This window comes from Homarus americanus, unplaced genomic scaffold (genome assembly GCF_018991925.1).
Source record: "Homarus americanus isolate GMGI-L3 unplaced genomic scaffold, GMGI_Hamer_2.0 scaffold40764, whole genome shotgun sequence".
Taxonomy (NCBI): domain Eukaryota; kingdom Metazoa; phylum Arthropoda; class Malacostraca; order Decapoda; family Nephropidae; genus Homarus; species Homarus americanus.
The window spans coordinates 26,842-43,014 of record NW_024727987.1 but is presented as its reverse complement, the minus strand read 5'-3'; the positions used below and the strand labels follow the sequence as shown (position 1 = coordinate 43,014).

The 16,173-nt window shown below is 40.4% G+C and overlaps 1 protein-coding gene across 4 annotated transcripts in view; it reads left to right on the top strand.

Annotated features, from left to right (window-relative positions):
- The first annotated feature begins 690 nt into the window (after window positions 1-690).
- The window catches only part of LOC121865970 (atlastin-like), a 33,046-nt gene continuing 17,563 nt past the window's right edge, over window positions 691-16,173 (top strand). Inside the window, exons 1-6 of one of the 4 annotated variants that reach the window (XM_042365535.1) lie at window positions 691-762; window positions 9,312-9,400; window positions 9,890-10,091; window positions 10,662-10,670; window positions 13,050-13,184; window positions 14,227-14,442. In XM_042365535.1, coding sequence (XP_042221469.1) covers window positions 9,384-9,400; window positions 9,890-10,091; window positions 10,662-10,670; window positions 13,050-13,184; window positions 14,227-14,442 — 579 coding nt within the window. In that variant the 5' untranslated portion in view covers window positions 691-762; window positions 9,312-9,383. Of the gene's footprint in view, window positions 763-9,311; window positions 9,401-9,436; window positions 9,518-9,889; window positions 10,092-10,661; window positions 10,671-13,049; window positions 13,185-14,226; window positions 14,443-16,173 lie in introns of those variants that run through there. The other 3 variants (XM_042365536.1, XM_042365537.1, XM_042365538.1) reach the window with 3 other exon arrangements.

Below are 16,173 nucleotides of genomic sequence, written 5' to 3'. Positions count from 1 at the left end.
GTACTGGCTCTCTGTTACACACTGTTGGCAAGTACTGGGCATGTACTGGCTCTCTACACACTGTTGTACTGTTGGCTCTCTGTTACAGTACTGGGCATGTACTGGCTCTCTGTTACACACTGTTAGCAAGTACTGGGCATGTACTGGCTCTCTGTTACACTGTTGGCAAGTACTGGGCATGTACTGGCTCTCTGTTACACACTGTTATCAAGTACTGGGCATGTACTGGCTCTCTCTTACAATATATTTTAAAAGTTAATTGAATTTATTATAGATATAAGATAAAATATTATGTGTAATAATTAAAATAAATTAGTATAAAGGAAAAAACTTTATTTAAATGATGAAAAACCAGAATTTATTGATTCAAATTTGGCGCCAAAACTGATGACCTGTATTTCTGTAGAATAACTTGGTATTTAAATATTTATTCATATTTATTCTATAATACAATAGATAAAATACATAAATTAAAACAAAATAATAAATAATTAAATAATAAACCAAAATAAACCAAATAAAATTACGATTAACAAATAAAAAGAATTAAAATCCCAAATAAATAAAAATAAAACTCAAATAAACAAAATTAAAAACCCCAAATAAACAAAACCCAAATAACTAAAATAAAACAATAAAAAAACCCAATAAAAAAACCTAAATTAAATAAAAATAAAATAAACTTAGTAATTATTAAGAAATTCATAGAGACTCAGCTGGGACAACAAGGCGACATTAACCACAAATAACCTGAATATTAAGGTATTTTAACCTCTATTACGGCTATATTAACCCACTAACTACCCAATAACTATCAATATAAGGTAATTACTCTCTATTAACTACACCTGACACTATATATAACTGTTAATTAATAAATATAGAGGTATGATATATCTCTTGTGTATTTAAGTAATATTTAGGGTATTTTAGGGGTATTTTAGGGGTATTTTATCTATTTTTTAGGTATAATAGACTTAAAATAGTCACTAGGGTATTAATAACCATATAGTAGATGTGTAATATAGTGTCATTATTAATCTCGTATATGACTTTTTTTTGATATATTTCATCTATGTTTCTTAATTAATTATATTTTAAGATATTATTGATTGTATTTTGTCTATATTAATTACCCCAGACTATTAATGAGCTCTAATTACTATAGAGGTGATATTTATTGATGGTATTTTGGTTAATATTTCCAGAGTTAACAATAGTTTTAATATACTTTTTTATTAAGGAAATTAGTGTATAAATTAATCTTTTCTGTACAGTTTTCATTAATAATTATCATTAGTTAATTTGAAATCATTCCTTGTTAATCTCAGGTGATCCAGAAGTTGATTAAAATTACTTTTCTTTAATTTATCGTAAAGTAAATCAAAATAAAAGTTGCCGCTATGATTAAAATTTTATTCATTCTTTAATTTAAATTGAAGAGTAAAAAAAAATATCTTGAACGATAAATTGTTGACGGAAACTCTGTAAAGTTGTTATTATTGTGACTCGTAAGACGCCCCATAGTAACGCTTCTCTCCTTAATTAATCTTCAAGTCTTTATCTTAACTTATTGTGTCTTAGTGAATGTCTAGCCATATGGGTAAGATTAGGTTTGGTTAGGTTAGGTAAAAATTGGTTAGATTTGGTTTGGTTAGGTTAGGTAAGAATTGGTTAGACTTGGTTTGGTTAGGTTAGGTAAGAATTGGTTAGATTTGGTTAGGTTAGAATTGGTTATGCTTGGTTAAGGTCTGTATGTACTTTTATCTGTGTGTGTGTATGTAATAATAATAATAATAATAATAATAATTAACGGTTTATTGAAAGAGCTTGGCAGCCAGAAGGTGAAAATATACAGTTACATATTTGGGGAATGGGTTATGAATTACAAATAATATACAAGTAACATAAGTGACACAAATAAGACATATAGTAACTAGATGGGGAAAAGCTCAAACTACAGTTCATTTCAACATAGTGACAGTGCAGGAAGTAGTGTTTACTGGGAGTGAATACACTGGTTTATTACAAGTTATTGATAATTTTTACAATGGTTGGGACTGGGCTGTTCTTATAGCGATCAGTTCGTGCACGTATGGGCTGGATGCGGTTGTGGTGTCGAACGGCAATTCTCGGACTAGGGATCTCAGGTGGTAGTAGGAGCCGGTGTCGAGGATGGTGTAGAAGCTTCTTACCAAATTTGCAGATGAGGTCGTGGTGATGGTCAGTGAGAGTCGAAAGGGTCAGTGTGTTGAGCGCTTCTTGATATGTGGAGTAGGAAGGGGAGAGAATAATCTTGCATGCCCTCTTTTGCACTTTTTCTAGGTGTTTACGTTGTGTGGCATTTAGGGAGGAAGACCAGGTGGGGGAGGCATAGGTGAGCTTGGGAAGTATGAATGTTGTGTATACACTGAGGAGCTCGTGTGCAGGAACTCCGAGGGACTTGAGTCGGCGGAGGAGGTGGAGACGGAAACTGGAGGATTTGACAACTTCACTGACGTGTGGTTTCCAATTTAGTTTGTTGTCTATGGTGACGCCGAGGAGCTTCGTGGAATCTACAACCTGGAGTGTGTTCGGACCTAAAGTAATGGAAGGAGGTGGGACAATGTCGGAGGAGAGGTTGATGTGCATAACCATGGTCTTGGTATGGTTGATGGTGACATGTGGGTGGCCCAGTTTTGGAGACTGTTCAATAAATCCTGAAGGGCGGTATAGTCGGGAGCAGAATTGTTGACGCTGATCCCAATGGTGGAGTCGTCGACATATTTCCAGCGAGCAGGGGTTTCTCTTAGGGCATCATTGATGAGCATAAGGAAGCAGAGTGGTCCCATCTTGGTGCCTTGGGGGACGCCACAGGTGAGTGACTGAAAGGTGGAGACAGCCCCTCGGAAGCGTACAGCTTGGCGTCGGTCACTGAGGAAGTCTGTAAGCCATGGTATAAGACTTCTCCGAAGCCCGAGGTCAATAGCTTTGCTGATGATTATATTGTGGTCGACTAGGTCGAATGCTTTAGTGAAATCAATGAAGGCGACAGCTACAGACGTTTTTCGTTTCTCGAGATGGCGGTATATGTAATCGAGAAAGCTGACAAGACAGTGAGTGGTGGAGGAAGTTTTCATGTTGCCAAATTGCTGAGGGTCTACGACTCCTGCAATATCAGCATAAGCCCAGTCAAACACAAAGCCTTCACAGATTAGGCTGGGTATTGGGGTGATTGCAATAGGTCGTAGCTGATTTAAGGATTGTGGGCTGGTTGACTTGGGCACTGGTGATACATAAGAGGTCTTCCAGTCAGCTGGGCATCTGTGTGTGTGTGTGTGTGTGTGTGTGTGTGTGTGTGTGTCTCTATCGGTGTGTGTGTAATAAATAATAATAATAATAATAAACAGTTTATTAATATAGTTGCAGCCGGTGGCATAAAATATACAGACTTACATTTGATTTAGACATAATGATATGCGTTGAATACATTTACAGGGCTGTACAGTACAGGAGTTGTTTTAGCAATGGGATGGTGTTGTTCTTATATCTATCAGTGCGGAGGGCTGCAGGTGGCGAGGATGGTGCAATAGTCCACGGCCAAACCTTGCCAGTGCTTGGTGGTGGAGGTCACTGAGGGATGGCATCTCTTGGGTGGAGAGAGCGCTGGTGTAGTATTCTGCGCCGAGCATGATTCTGCAGGCCCTTTTCTGTACCTTCTCTAGCTGACGTTGTTGGGTGGAGTTGAGAGAAGACGACCAGGCTGGTGACGCATACGTTAGTTTGGGGAGAATAAAGGCGTTGTAGATGGTCCTCGGCTCTGGCGTGGGTGTCCCAAGTGACCTGAGTCGTCGTAGAGACGGTACGAGGCTGCCTTGACTGTGTTATTTACATGGGCCTTCCAGTCCAGTTTGTGGTCTATAGTTACACCCAGGAGTTTGGCAGACTGCACCAGCTGGAGAGGATGGCACACACTGTGACTGCTGGGGCTTGAGTGGTGGCGATATTGATGTGCATGACTACGGTTTTGGTGTGGTTGATGGTGACCGTGTGTGGGTGTGGGTGTGGGTGTGGTTGGGTGTGTGTGGGTGTGTGTGGGTGTGGTTGTGTGTGTGTGTGTGGGGGTGTCTTAAAACCGAATCCATGACAAAACCCCAACAGGTTTCTACCGACCGAGCGACAGACAGACCAACAAAGCGACTGGGGTTTTGTCCGTAGGGGTTTTGTTCATAGGGGTTTTGTCCGTAGGGGTTTTGTCCGTAGGGGTTTTGTCCGTAGGGGTTTTGTCCGTAGGGGTTTTGTCCGTACACCCTTAAAATCGTATTCCAATATAACTCTTCACAAGATAACGTTCACACATGTTTGGCTAATCCCTAATTCTCTGAAAACTGAACTAGTCACGTCTAATTGCCATAAGTGTTTAAACGAGGTAGTTCTAATCCTTTACTGTATATAACTGGTCATGAACGAGTTGTTTCATAACTATTACTTACCATTTTTGGAAGCTTGAGGACGTTTTGATTGAGGAAGTTTATTTTACCTGATAATTAGACACCCTAGTTTATTTTACCTGGTGATTAGACACCCTAACCTAACCTACCGTAGTGATTGAACCAAGACCAGGTGACACAAGATATAGTTCCTCCCAGACCTGTAACCTTCCCAGATAGATGCAGTCACTAGAGCTATCATCTGTCACACCGTCTATACTGTGTTGACATCATGGTAAGGGGACGGGTGACTTGTTTATTTTTGTTGATGTGGGGATAGGTTAGAGTTTGGTTAGGATAGGTTGGGATAGGATAAGTTTGGGTCAGGATAGGTTAGGGTAGGTTAGGTTAGGTTAACGTGAGTGCTGATACAAAAACTCACATTATATTTATTACTCGTTGGTCTCTTGGTCACAACCAGTTGAATTTAACGCCACTTTATGTCACCTGACCCAGTGTATTGAGGTGTATCTGGTTACCCTTCTCCTGCTCTCCTTCCCCTTCCTCCCCCCTTCCTCCCCCTTCCTCCCCTCCTCCTCCTCCCCAATTATCTTACCTTACATTAATAACACAAACAATGACATAAATAGTTTGAGATAATCCACCAGATGGCGCTGACCCAATAGTCCTCAAGAGTCCGGTATGACTGAGTACCAAGAGGGACTGACCCGTAGTACCTTGTATAAGAGAAGCCTTACGTGTGTGTGTGTGTGTGTGTGTGTGTGTGTGTGTGTGTGTGTGTGTGTGTGTGTGTGGGGCCATTTTATGGGTATACATGATAATTTTAGTGAATCAATCTCTCTCTCTCTCTCTCTCTCTCTCTCTCTCTCTCTCTCTCATTTGGAGTGGGGTAGTGGAGGGAAGGAGGGGGGGTGGGGAGGTCGGGGGAGGGGGAGGGGTTAGTGGGGTTGGGTTGGAGTGTGGTGATGTAAGGTTGGGAATATTTATTTGAGAATGTGTTAGTTGGCAGCTGGTGAGGGAGAGAGGGAGGGAGGTGAGGGAGGGAGGGAGGGAGATATGTTGGAGAAAGAGGGAGGGAGGGCATGATAGCACCACCACCACCACCTCCACCACCACTACCACCACCACCACCACCACCAATGACATAGGTGTAAAATCGTCACCATAAGCTCAGTCTTGCTTCAACCTCAGTGAGTGAAACACCACACAGTGCCAATCAGAAAGGCTCGGTGCCAATCAGAAAGGCTCGGTGCCAATCAGAAAGGCTCGGTGCCAATCAGAAAGGCTCGGTGCCAATCAGAAAGGCTCGGTGCCAATCAGAAAGGCTCAGTGCCAATCAGAAAGGCTCGGTGCCAATCAGAAAGGCTCGGTGCCAATCAGAAAGGCTCAGTGCCAATCAGAAAGGCTCAGTGCCAATCAGAAAGGCTCAGTGCCAATCAGAAAGGCTCGGTGCCCAAGAATGTATAGAAGATTTATATTACGATTTTTATATAAACATTAATGTAGAACTTTATTAAATTTAACTAGTTTTAAAGATTTAATTAGGTTAGGTAAGATTAAATTAAGCTTAGGTTAAGGTACATTAGGTAAGATTAAGCTTAGGTTGGGTTAAGGTATATTAAGTAAGGTCAGATTAAATTAAGCTTAGGATAGGTTAAGTTAAGGTACATTAGGTAAGACTAAGCTTAGGTTAGGTTAAGGTACATTAGGTAAGACTAAGCTTAGGTTAGGTTAAGGTACATTAGGTAAGACTAAGCTTAGGTTAGGTTAAGGTACATTAGGTAAGGTAAGATTAAATTAAGCTTGAGTTAGGCTAGACTGTGTGTTATATTAAACCGTTAACAACAGTGGTCAGTGTCTCTGCTGATTTAAGCTTTATGTAATGTGATTAAAGTTTATCAGGAGTCAAGTGGGTGAGAGAGATAGCTAGCTGTTGATTAAGCACCCCCTCGCCCCCCCTCCCCCCCCCTCAAGCTTTATTTCACCTGATTAAGCACCCTTAACCCAACCTCCTCCCCCCCCCCAAATAGCATTAGGTTAGGGTGGTTAATCTTCAGGTGAAATAAGCTGGGTTAGGTTAAGCTGAGGGGGTGTTTAGTCAGGTGAAATAAGCTGGGTTAGGTTAAGCTGAAGGGGTGCTTAATCTTGAGGTGCCTGACAGGATGGTTCAGTGTGGTGCTGAGGAAATGAACCGTTGATATTGACGATAATTTATGAGGAAATAAGATTTGTTTATGAAATTATTATAGTTTGAAGGATGTGGTTAGGTTAGGTTAGAGTTGAGTAAGTCCATAATCTATTAATAATCTTTTAATAACAAGTGGAGGTTATTTACAAAGTTTGGGCGACCGGCCAAAGGGGACTGTCATGGCGTCTACAACAGTTAATACTATTTCTGTAACCAGTTTTTTTATCTTAACTCTAATAGACCACAACTGAGCCATAGTTTTGTAATTTACTGTATTAGTTTTAAAATACGACAGTGTGTGTGTGTGTGTGTGTGTGTGTAATTTGGTGTGTGTTTGTGTAATTTTAGTGTGTTTGTGTATGTATGTATAATTGTGTGTGTGTGTATACTGTGTATAAGTATGTATGTGTGTGTGTACAGCATGTGAGTGTGTGTGTGTGTATACTGTATATAAATAATAATAATAATTAAGGTTTATTGAGAAAGTTGTGCAGCCCAAAGGCTGAACATGTACATTGGACAAAAATGAATTATTACATACAAAGACATGGGGGGGTGGGTCGTTTAGCACAAGCTGTCATTACTGAAAGAAGAAGGAACAATTATTGAACATACAAATTATTATAGTTTACAGTTGATGGCCCGGGCCTGGGCTGGTCATGGAGACACCGGGTGGTGAGGTGTTCACGTGGTGTAGTAACTCGTCCTCGGGTGTTGATATGAAGGACCTCACATGGTCATGGAAACACCGGGTGGTGTGGTGTCACAGTACCTCGCTCTGCCACATGGTATTGTGTTATCTCATAGTCAGGTGTGAAGCAGACCCACTGTTGTTCCCAGGGTGGACTGATTAGCACCACCTGGTCGTAATATGGTGGTCAGTTCCCAGGGGTGCTTATCTCACTGGTGGGACACGGCTCTCACTGGTACTGTCTGGTGCTGAATTCACTGACTTAAACACTGTTCATCACTATTTAACACTGTTCATCACTGTTCATCACTGATTCCACTTTTATCCGAAACGAAATTATCACTTTTGAATATGTTAATATCCCGGTGGTGAGGATGGGTCGGGGAGAGGGGCCGAACATGGCCAAGGGGCAGCAGCACCTGGTAGGTCTTGGCCCTCTGGTGGTCAAGGATTTGTGTGTGTGTACAGCATGTGAGTGTGTATATACTGTATGTAAGTATGTGTACAGCATGTGTGTGTATGTATGTATAAATAATATCTAACCATTAATCATAAATATTGTACATATTGTGTGTTTATATCTTAAGTAATAATGTATATAATGTATATATTCTATTTCCAGCAGATGTATATATTTATTAATTTTTATACATTGTGCATAACCCCAATACTGTATAGTGAAGATTAGACACCCTAAGCTTATTCCACCTCAATATTAGACACCCTAAGCTTATTCCACCTCAATATTAGACACCCTAAGCTTATTCCACCTCAATATTAGACACCCTAAGCTTATTCCACCTCAATATTAGACACCCTAAGCTTATTTCCCCTCAATATTAGACACCCTAAGCTTATTCCACCTCAATATTAGACACCCTACTCTTATTCCACCTCAATATTAGACACCCTACTCTTATTCCACCTCAATATTAGACACCCTACTCTTATTCCACCTCAATATTAGACACCCTACTCTTATTCCACCTCAATATTAGACACCTAAACATTCCACCTCAATATTAGACACCCTAAGCTTATTCACCTCAGATTAGACACCCCAAGCTTATTCCACCTCAATAGACACCCTAAGCTTATTCCACACTCAATATTAGACACCCCAAACATTCACCTCAATATTAGACACCTAGAAAGCTTATTCACCTCAATAATAGACACCCTAAGCTTATTCACCTCAATATTAGACACCTAAGCTTATTCACCTCAATATTAGACACCCTACTCTTATTCCACCTCAATATTAGACACCCTACTCTTATTCCACCTCAATATTAGACACCCTACTCTTATTCCACCTCAATATTAGACACCCTAAGCTTATTCCACCTCAATATTAGACACCCTACTCTTATTCCACCTCAATATTAGACACCCTAAGCTTATTCCACCTCAATATTAGACACCCCAACCTTATTCCACCTCAATATTAGACACCCCAACCTTATTCCACCTCAATATTAGACACCCCAAGCTTATTCCACCTCAATATTAGACACCCTAAGCTTATTTCACCTCAATATTAGACACCCCAAAACATTCACCTCCAATATTAGACACCTAAGCATTCCACCTCAATATTAGACACCTAAGCATTTCACCTCAATAATAGACACCCTTAGCTTATTCACCTCAATATTAGACACCCCAAGCTTATTCCACCTCCCAATATTAGACACCTAAAGCATTCACCTCAATATTGAACACCTACTCTTATTCCACCTCAATATTAGACACCCTAAGCTTATTCCACCTCAATATTAGACACCCTAAGCTTATTCCACCTCAATATTAGACACCCTACTCTTATTCCACCTCAATATTAGACACCCTACTCTTATTCCACCTCAAGATTAGACACCCTAAGCTTATTCCACCTCAATATTAGACACCCTAAGCTTATTCCACCTCAATATTAGACACCCTAAGCTTATTTCACCGAGACGACATAACTAAACAGCATTATTCCTCTCCTACCACTAAGGGAGACGTTTCTAGCCATCAGATAAGATAGAGGTGTGTCTGTCTGTCAACTCAGTAGTGAAGAAGACGACACATGGATGTACAGGATATGTGAGTCAGTTTCCTCTACCGTACGAGTATTGATAACACTCATGTCTGTATTGTGTGGTACTAACCCCTGTATTTTTGCTGTTATTAATTACTAACTGCTGTACTTTGTGGTAACAGGTAAATAAATTGCTGTATTTGTGCTGTTATTTATTACTAACTGCTGTACTTATCTACTGTATTATCTTATGGTAATTACAGCTACAGAATTGCTGTATTTTTGCTGTTATGTATTACTAACTGCTGTACTTATCGACTGTATTATCTTATGGTAATTACAGCTACAGAATTGCTGTATTTTTGCTGTTATTAATTACTAACTGCTGTACTTATCAACTGTAACTTAATAACAGGCAAATCATGAGCCACATCCCTGACACACCCTATACCACATCCCCCTTGACACACCCTATACCACACCCTCTCCAACACCCCATACTAAATCACCCCAAGAGCATCATCCATCAGTAACATTCATCCGCCATCCCCCAGAGTGATGGACGGCCATCCGGTGCCCGTTCTCATCCAGTCAGAGGACTCAGGCAGCTTTGAACTGGATGAGGACGCCCTCGAGGAAGTCCTACTCAACCCCAAGATAGCCGACAAACACGTGTGCGTGCTGGCAGTGGCCGGGGCGTTCCGTAAAGGCAAATCTTTCCTCCTCGACTTTCTCTTGAGATATATGAGTTCGCAGGTGAGTTGTGTACCTCCTCGTGCGGTGATTAACTTGGGCCGTCGAGGTGATTTAGTCCATGTCGAGGCTTATATTATGAGGTTTGTTTGTTTGTAAGTTTATTTACGAGTTAATTTAGTCTATTTTTCTAAGTTCATTCATTTACGAGTCAATTAAGTTCATTTATTTACAAGTCAATTAAGTCTATTTCTCTGTAATCTTATTAAATTTAACATACTGTATATTAAATATTTACCATTCCTAAAAGTTAACCCAAATTAACATGTGATAATAATTTAACCTGTAATAATATCTCAAATTTAACATCAATCTAACATACTTTTAACTTTGTCATAGTAATTTCACCTATAATAATACCTGAGACTTAACATGTGGTGGTAATTTAACATCTGTACCTAATTTCACCTATAACAATACCCGAGACTTAACATGTGGTGGTAATTTAACATCTGTACCTAATTTCACTTATAACAATACCCGAGACTTAACATGTGGTGGTAATTTAACGTCTGCTCCTCGCCACATACTAACACGCGTCTCTTCCACATACTGTACACCTGTGATGGGAAGCTGTTAACGGTAAGATAATTTTAACGTATATTTTAACCCTCGCTTTGTTTGTTTGCGTCGTACAGCTGAGTATCGATCGACTCTCCTGCTTAAGGGAAACGTCCGGCTGGTACTCGGGAAATTACGGAAACATTCAGAAAAAAATTCCCGAGGACAGGTCTTGCCTATGGCTGTCTGCGGACGTATTTTGATTGTGTAATTCGTAATATTATTGTAGCTCTGCATGGTTGTTCTACCCCCCCCCCACTCCCCCCCTTCATTTAGAGGGCTCTTCTGTTTATGTAGTAAAAGCTGTTATGTTTTTATAATAATAGTCTGGCGTAAAGTAATGAGTCACTTAATCAGTACAGCTCCTCCCCGACTTACGACCGACCACCCAGACTTACGACCGCCTCAGTCGTACCAAAATTTTGTCAAATTACGCATTTTCGAGTCCCAACGTCAGTGATTGTGCTGTGTACTGACAAAATTTTCGTTTGTAATTCACTTTAAAATATCTGGCCAGCTTAAAAGTGAGAGTTTTGTGGAGCTGAGAAGAAAAAGGGACAACCATTTTAGATTTTCTATGTATTATTTAAGCATTTTCCACTTACGACCTGGATTTGGGTCCCTAACCCTGTCGTAAGTCGGGGAGGAGCTGTATTTGGCATCATTCTCAGTTAGCCAACCACAGGAGGCCATCGGTATAAGTCAGTTACCCATCAAACGTGTGAGGGAGAGGTTCGACCGTCTGTTGCTCTCACGCCGCCCCATTGGCCCATATCTCAGGCCGAGTTTTCCGAACCTTCAAATCCGTAAGGCTCGGACATTTACGGACCGAGTCTAATGAGACCAAAACTAAGTCGGAGAATAACGTTTATTTTACACGGACGAACATTTAATTTCTCTCTATATTTGACTTTGTTTATTATTGATGCATTTTCTTTATAAATATTTAGAGGAATGTGTTTTAGTTCGGATAAAAATCAAGAACTTAAGATAAAATTGATAATCATAAATTTCTGTTATGTTGAAGAGGAATAAATTAACTCAATTACACCTGAATTAATTATACCTGAATTAGTATAACATAATTAAGTAGGATTTTGAAAAGTGATAAGAATGTAAGGGAAAAATCAGGTATCAGGGATTAGGAAGAACTGATTCAGGAGTGAAACAAAATCAGGTATCAGGGATTAGGAAGAACTGATTCAGGAGTAAAACAAAATCAGGTATCAGGGATTAGGAAGAACTGATTCAGGAGTAAACAAAATCAGGTATCAGGGATTAGGAAGAACTGATTCAGAACTCAGGTATCAGGGATTAGGAAGAACTGATTCAGGAGTGAAACAAAATCAGGTATCAGGGATTAGGAAGAACTGATTCAGGAGTAAAACAAAATCAGGTATCAGGGATTAGGAAGAACTGATTCAGGAGTGAAGCAAAATCAGGTATCAGGGATTAGGAAGAACTGATTCAGGAGTAAAACAAAATCAGGTATCAGGGATTAGGAAGAACTGATTCAGGGGTAAAACAAAATCAGGTATCAGGGATTAGGAAGAACTGATTCAGGAGTAAAACAAAATCAGGTATCAGGGATTAGGAAGAACTGATTCAGGAGTAAAGCAAAATCAGGTATCAGGGATTAGGAAGAACTGATTCAGGGGTAAAACAAAATCAGGTATCAGGGATTAGGAAGAACTGATTCAGGAGTAAAGCAAAATCAGGTATCAGGGATTAGGAAGAACTGATTCAGGGGTAAAGTGACTATTTATTTGGCATCTTTAATTGCTGACGGGAAATCGATATTGATTGATCAGTTATTAACGAATATCTTGCCTCAGCCGGACGTTCCCCTTAAGACATTGTTGTGATTGTCGTGCTTAATATTGTGTTGTTTTGGTGATGATGCTAACCTGCCGACCCCATAGTTGAGTTTTTGTTTAGGGTGTAACTTAACCTAACCATGATCCAGCTTAGTGGCACCAATCCTAGGCTGATCTTATGCTAAGCTGCCATAACATTGTGCTAAACTAAGCTGATTTAATTAAACCTAAGCTGTTCTAACCTGGTGTGATCTAACCTAATCTGACCCAGCTTAGTGGCATCAATCCCAGGCTAATCTTAACCTAACCTGCCATAACATTGTGCTAAACTAAGCTGATTTAATTTAGCCTAAGCTGTTCTAACCTGTTGTGACCTGACCCAACCAACACCTAACCATAACCTAACCTAACCATAAACTCTCTCTATTATTGTAAAGTGATGATGTTAAATAAGTTAGTTCTCTCTCTGTCTCTCTCACTCTCTTCCTCACTATCTCTCTCCCTCACTATCTCTCTCTCTCTCCCTTACTCTCTCCCTCTCTCACTCTCTCTCTAATATATCTCATTTTTCCCATAATTACAGCAATCACAAGAGTGGCTCGGTGATGTGGACCAGCCACTAAAAGGGTTCAAGTGGAGGCAGGGATCCAAGAGAGAGACGACTGGAGTACTGATCTGGAGTGAACCTTTTGTTATTAAGAAGAGATCTGGGGAAGAGGTGAGCTGTGGGGTGTGTTAGGAGTGTGTTAAGGGTGTGTTATAGGGTGTGAAAGTCTTCTGTTTTTCTCCTCTACCTACTGACCATTCACTCGAGGTGGCCAGTGGGTACCCCAAATTTCCCGGCGTCTAATGTGTCGGTAATACAGATGGGAAGCGGAGGTGCCTAGCTAGGGAGGCTGGGACGTGCGGTAGTCCACTTAACACATACATTGAGTTGCTGATAATATTACTAATAATAAAATACTGAAAAATAAGCCAAATTATCACAAATTTATGGTAAATTTGTCGAAGATGTAAATAATTGTTTATATTGGTTTATTGGCAGAGGGAAGCTCACAGTGTCTGACTGTTCCTCCTCCCACACCAGATAGATGTCTTACATTATTTAACTACTGTTGTTACCTTTAAGAAACATTTGTTAATTATCTAAATGAAAAATGACTCGAGAAAGATTAAAGAAATGTTAATGGAAAATTCAGTCGCCAGTCAGTCATTTGCAATGAGTCAGTGACGCCAAAATAATAGCGATGGTGCTACACCCTGGTGGCAGCAACACAAAACATCACGGCCAAAAATACAAGTTTCACATCCTGTCGGTAATTCTCTTGACCAAAATATGAACAAGTCACACAGCTGCTCTGATCAGAGGGAGAGTTGAGTTAGTATAATGTTACTATATATAATTAACTACTTGATTCCAGTATATATAAGTCCTTCTCTGCTTAAGAATGAGTTACATTCCTGAGGCTTGTTTGGCAGTCCAACTTTACTCTTGTAGATACCAAACATATGGTGTCTCTTATGTGGTGGCGAGTCCCTCTTAACGAGCTTGTACGGTAGTTATGTTCTGTGGTGTTAATGGTGCTGGATTTGAATGTTTCTATGAGATGAGTTAATGTGTCTTGTCTGAAGGGTTGTTAGTCTTAAGGCCATTCGAGCACTTTGATCATTAGGCTGACTTATGAGCCACCCTGTACAGTACACTCTATAACCACGACCACACCATTAACCACACCATTAACCGCACCATTACCCCACAGATTGCGGTCATACTAATGGACACACAGGGAACCTTCGACATACAATCGTCCATGAAAGACTCGACGACAGTGTTCGCCCTAACGACCATGGTGTCGTCGGTGCTGGTGTACAATCTGATGAACAACGTACAGGAGGACGACTTAATGAACCTACAGTTGTTCACGTCTTATGGCATGTTGGCTCAAGAGGACTGTGATAGTGCTCATCCCTTCCAGGTAAGACATCTGTTAAGCTTATTCCACAGCTTTATCACTCAGCTTAAGTACTGAAAAGTGATATTTTAAGGTCAATTGTTCCTGTTAAGTTTAGTTCATTATCACACAGCTTTATTACTCAGCTTAATTACTAATAAATGATATTATAACCAAGCTTTAATTACTCATCTTATCAAAATATCAAGCTTGGTCTATTAATCTCCAGCTTAATTCCATATGTTAGCCTGAACGCTACATCAGAGAGCCAACTACCTATGTAACTGAAGACTTCTACAGTACAGTACAAGTCCAAAAATCCGGACTGCCTGGGGATTGGGTCGGTCCGGATTTTCCTGATTCTCAGGCAGTACTTTTAAAATTCAAATTTAAGGAGGAATAAAGAAGAGATGAACAGGTACACTTTGATAGTTTATTCACTAGTAATATAGCATGGTTCATTTATCAAAACGAGCAGTTTTAAAGATAAAGCTGTGAATTCTAGAATTTTATTCTTTGCCTTTTTTATATCATAAATTGTAGACTTTCCAGTGTGGTATGTTTCCATTAGATCAGTGTTGCTCACACCACGTTCTAGTGTCTTAATTATTTCAAGTTTGTCACTCAGTTTCAACGTGTTCTTCTTTCTCTTCACACAACCAAGTTTATCTACTTTAGGAGCCATTATTATGGGCTTGTACAGTACAGTACTCTCTAAATGGAAACAGTAGGACTCAAAATTACATACGTTGTCACAGTTTGATTGCTTGTTTTAAAGTGGCGACCGCGTGGTCGCTGTGCAGCTGTGGCGCTCACGCATGTGCACATACACACACAAGCCCGCTAAAAAAAAAAAGTGAGTTTTCGAAAAGTCCGGATTCTCGGGTGGTCCGGATTTGTGGCATCCAGATTTATGGACTTTGACTGTATGTCAGTAAAGTTGTTGTCTTTATAATATGTGACTTAGAGGTAGAGAGAATATAGGGGTGTAAGGAGAGGTAGTTTGGCTAGTAAGTTATTATACAGTCTTAGGGGACATCTAAACATCGCCTCTATTAGTACAGTTATTATTATTCACTCAATGACACACACATTATATCCAAGTTACTAGAACATTATATTTACGTTACTAGACACTGACTCTCGGACACGAACATGATATGGATACACTTCCCACCGTAAGTAACTCACACTATGGATAGTTCTGACCCGAGGGAGGCCCAGTGGGTGCTGCTGGACTATGTCTTCTATGGGAGACTCTGCTAGCTGGAGACGTGGTGCTGAAGGGAAGTCTCTCTCCCCGGCTCGACTAGTGACGAGCTCGACTCCGTCTTCCGTCGATGGTGTCGTGAAAGTCGTTTGAATATGAATGACTGAATGAATGCCCCGTGGAATGAGCTGCGGGGCCTTTATATTAGAGGTCACCAGCGGGTCACCTCTCCTAATTAACACTAAGCTCGTTAGATCCGGACGGCTGTTTCCCCAGGTATGGTCATGACACAGGTCGGTAATGCTTCCTAATTATTACCGCCCGGGTGTGTCTTGGCAAGGTGTGGTTTCCTTAAGACGGTCATATCACCTGGTCAAGTACTCGGTCACTGTAGGGTGTGTCTTGGCAAGGTGTGGTTTCCTTAAGACGGTCATATCACCTGGTCAAGTACTCGGTCACTGTAGGGTGTGTCTTGGCAAGGTGTGGTTTCCTTAAGACGGTCATATCACCTGGTCAAGTACTCGGTCACTGTAGGGTGTGTCTTG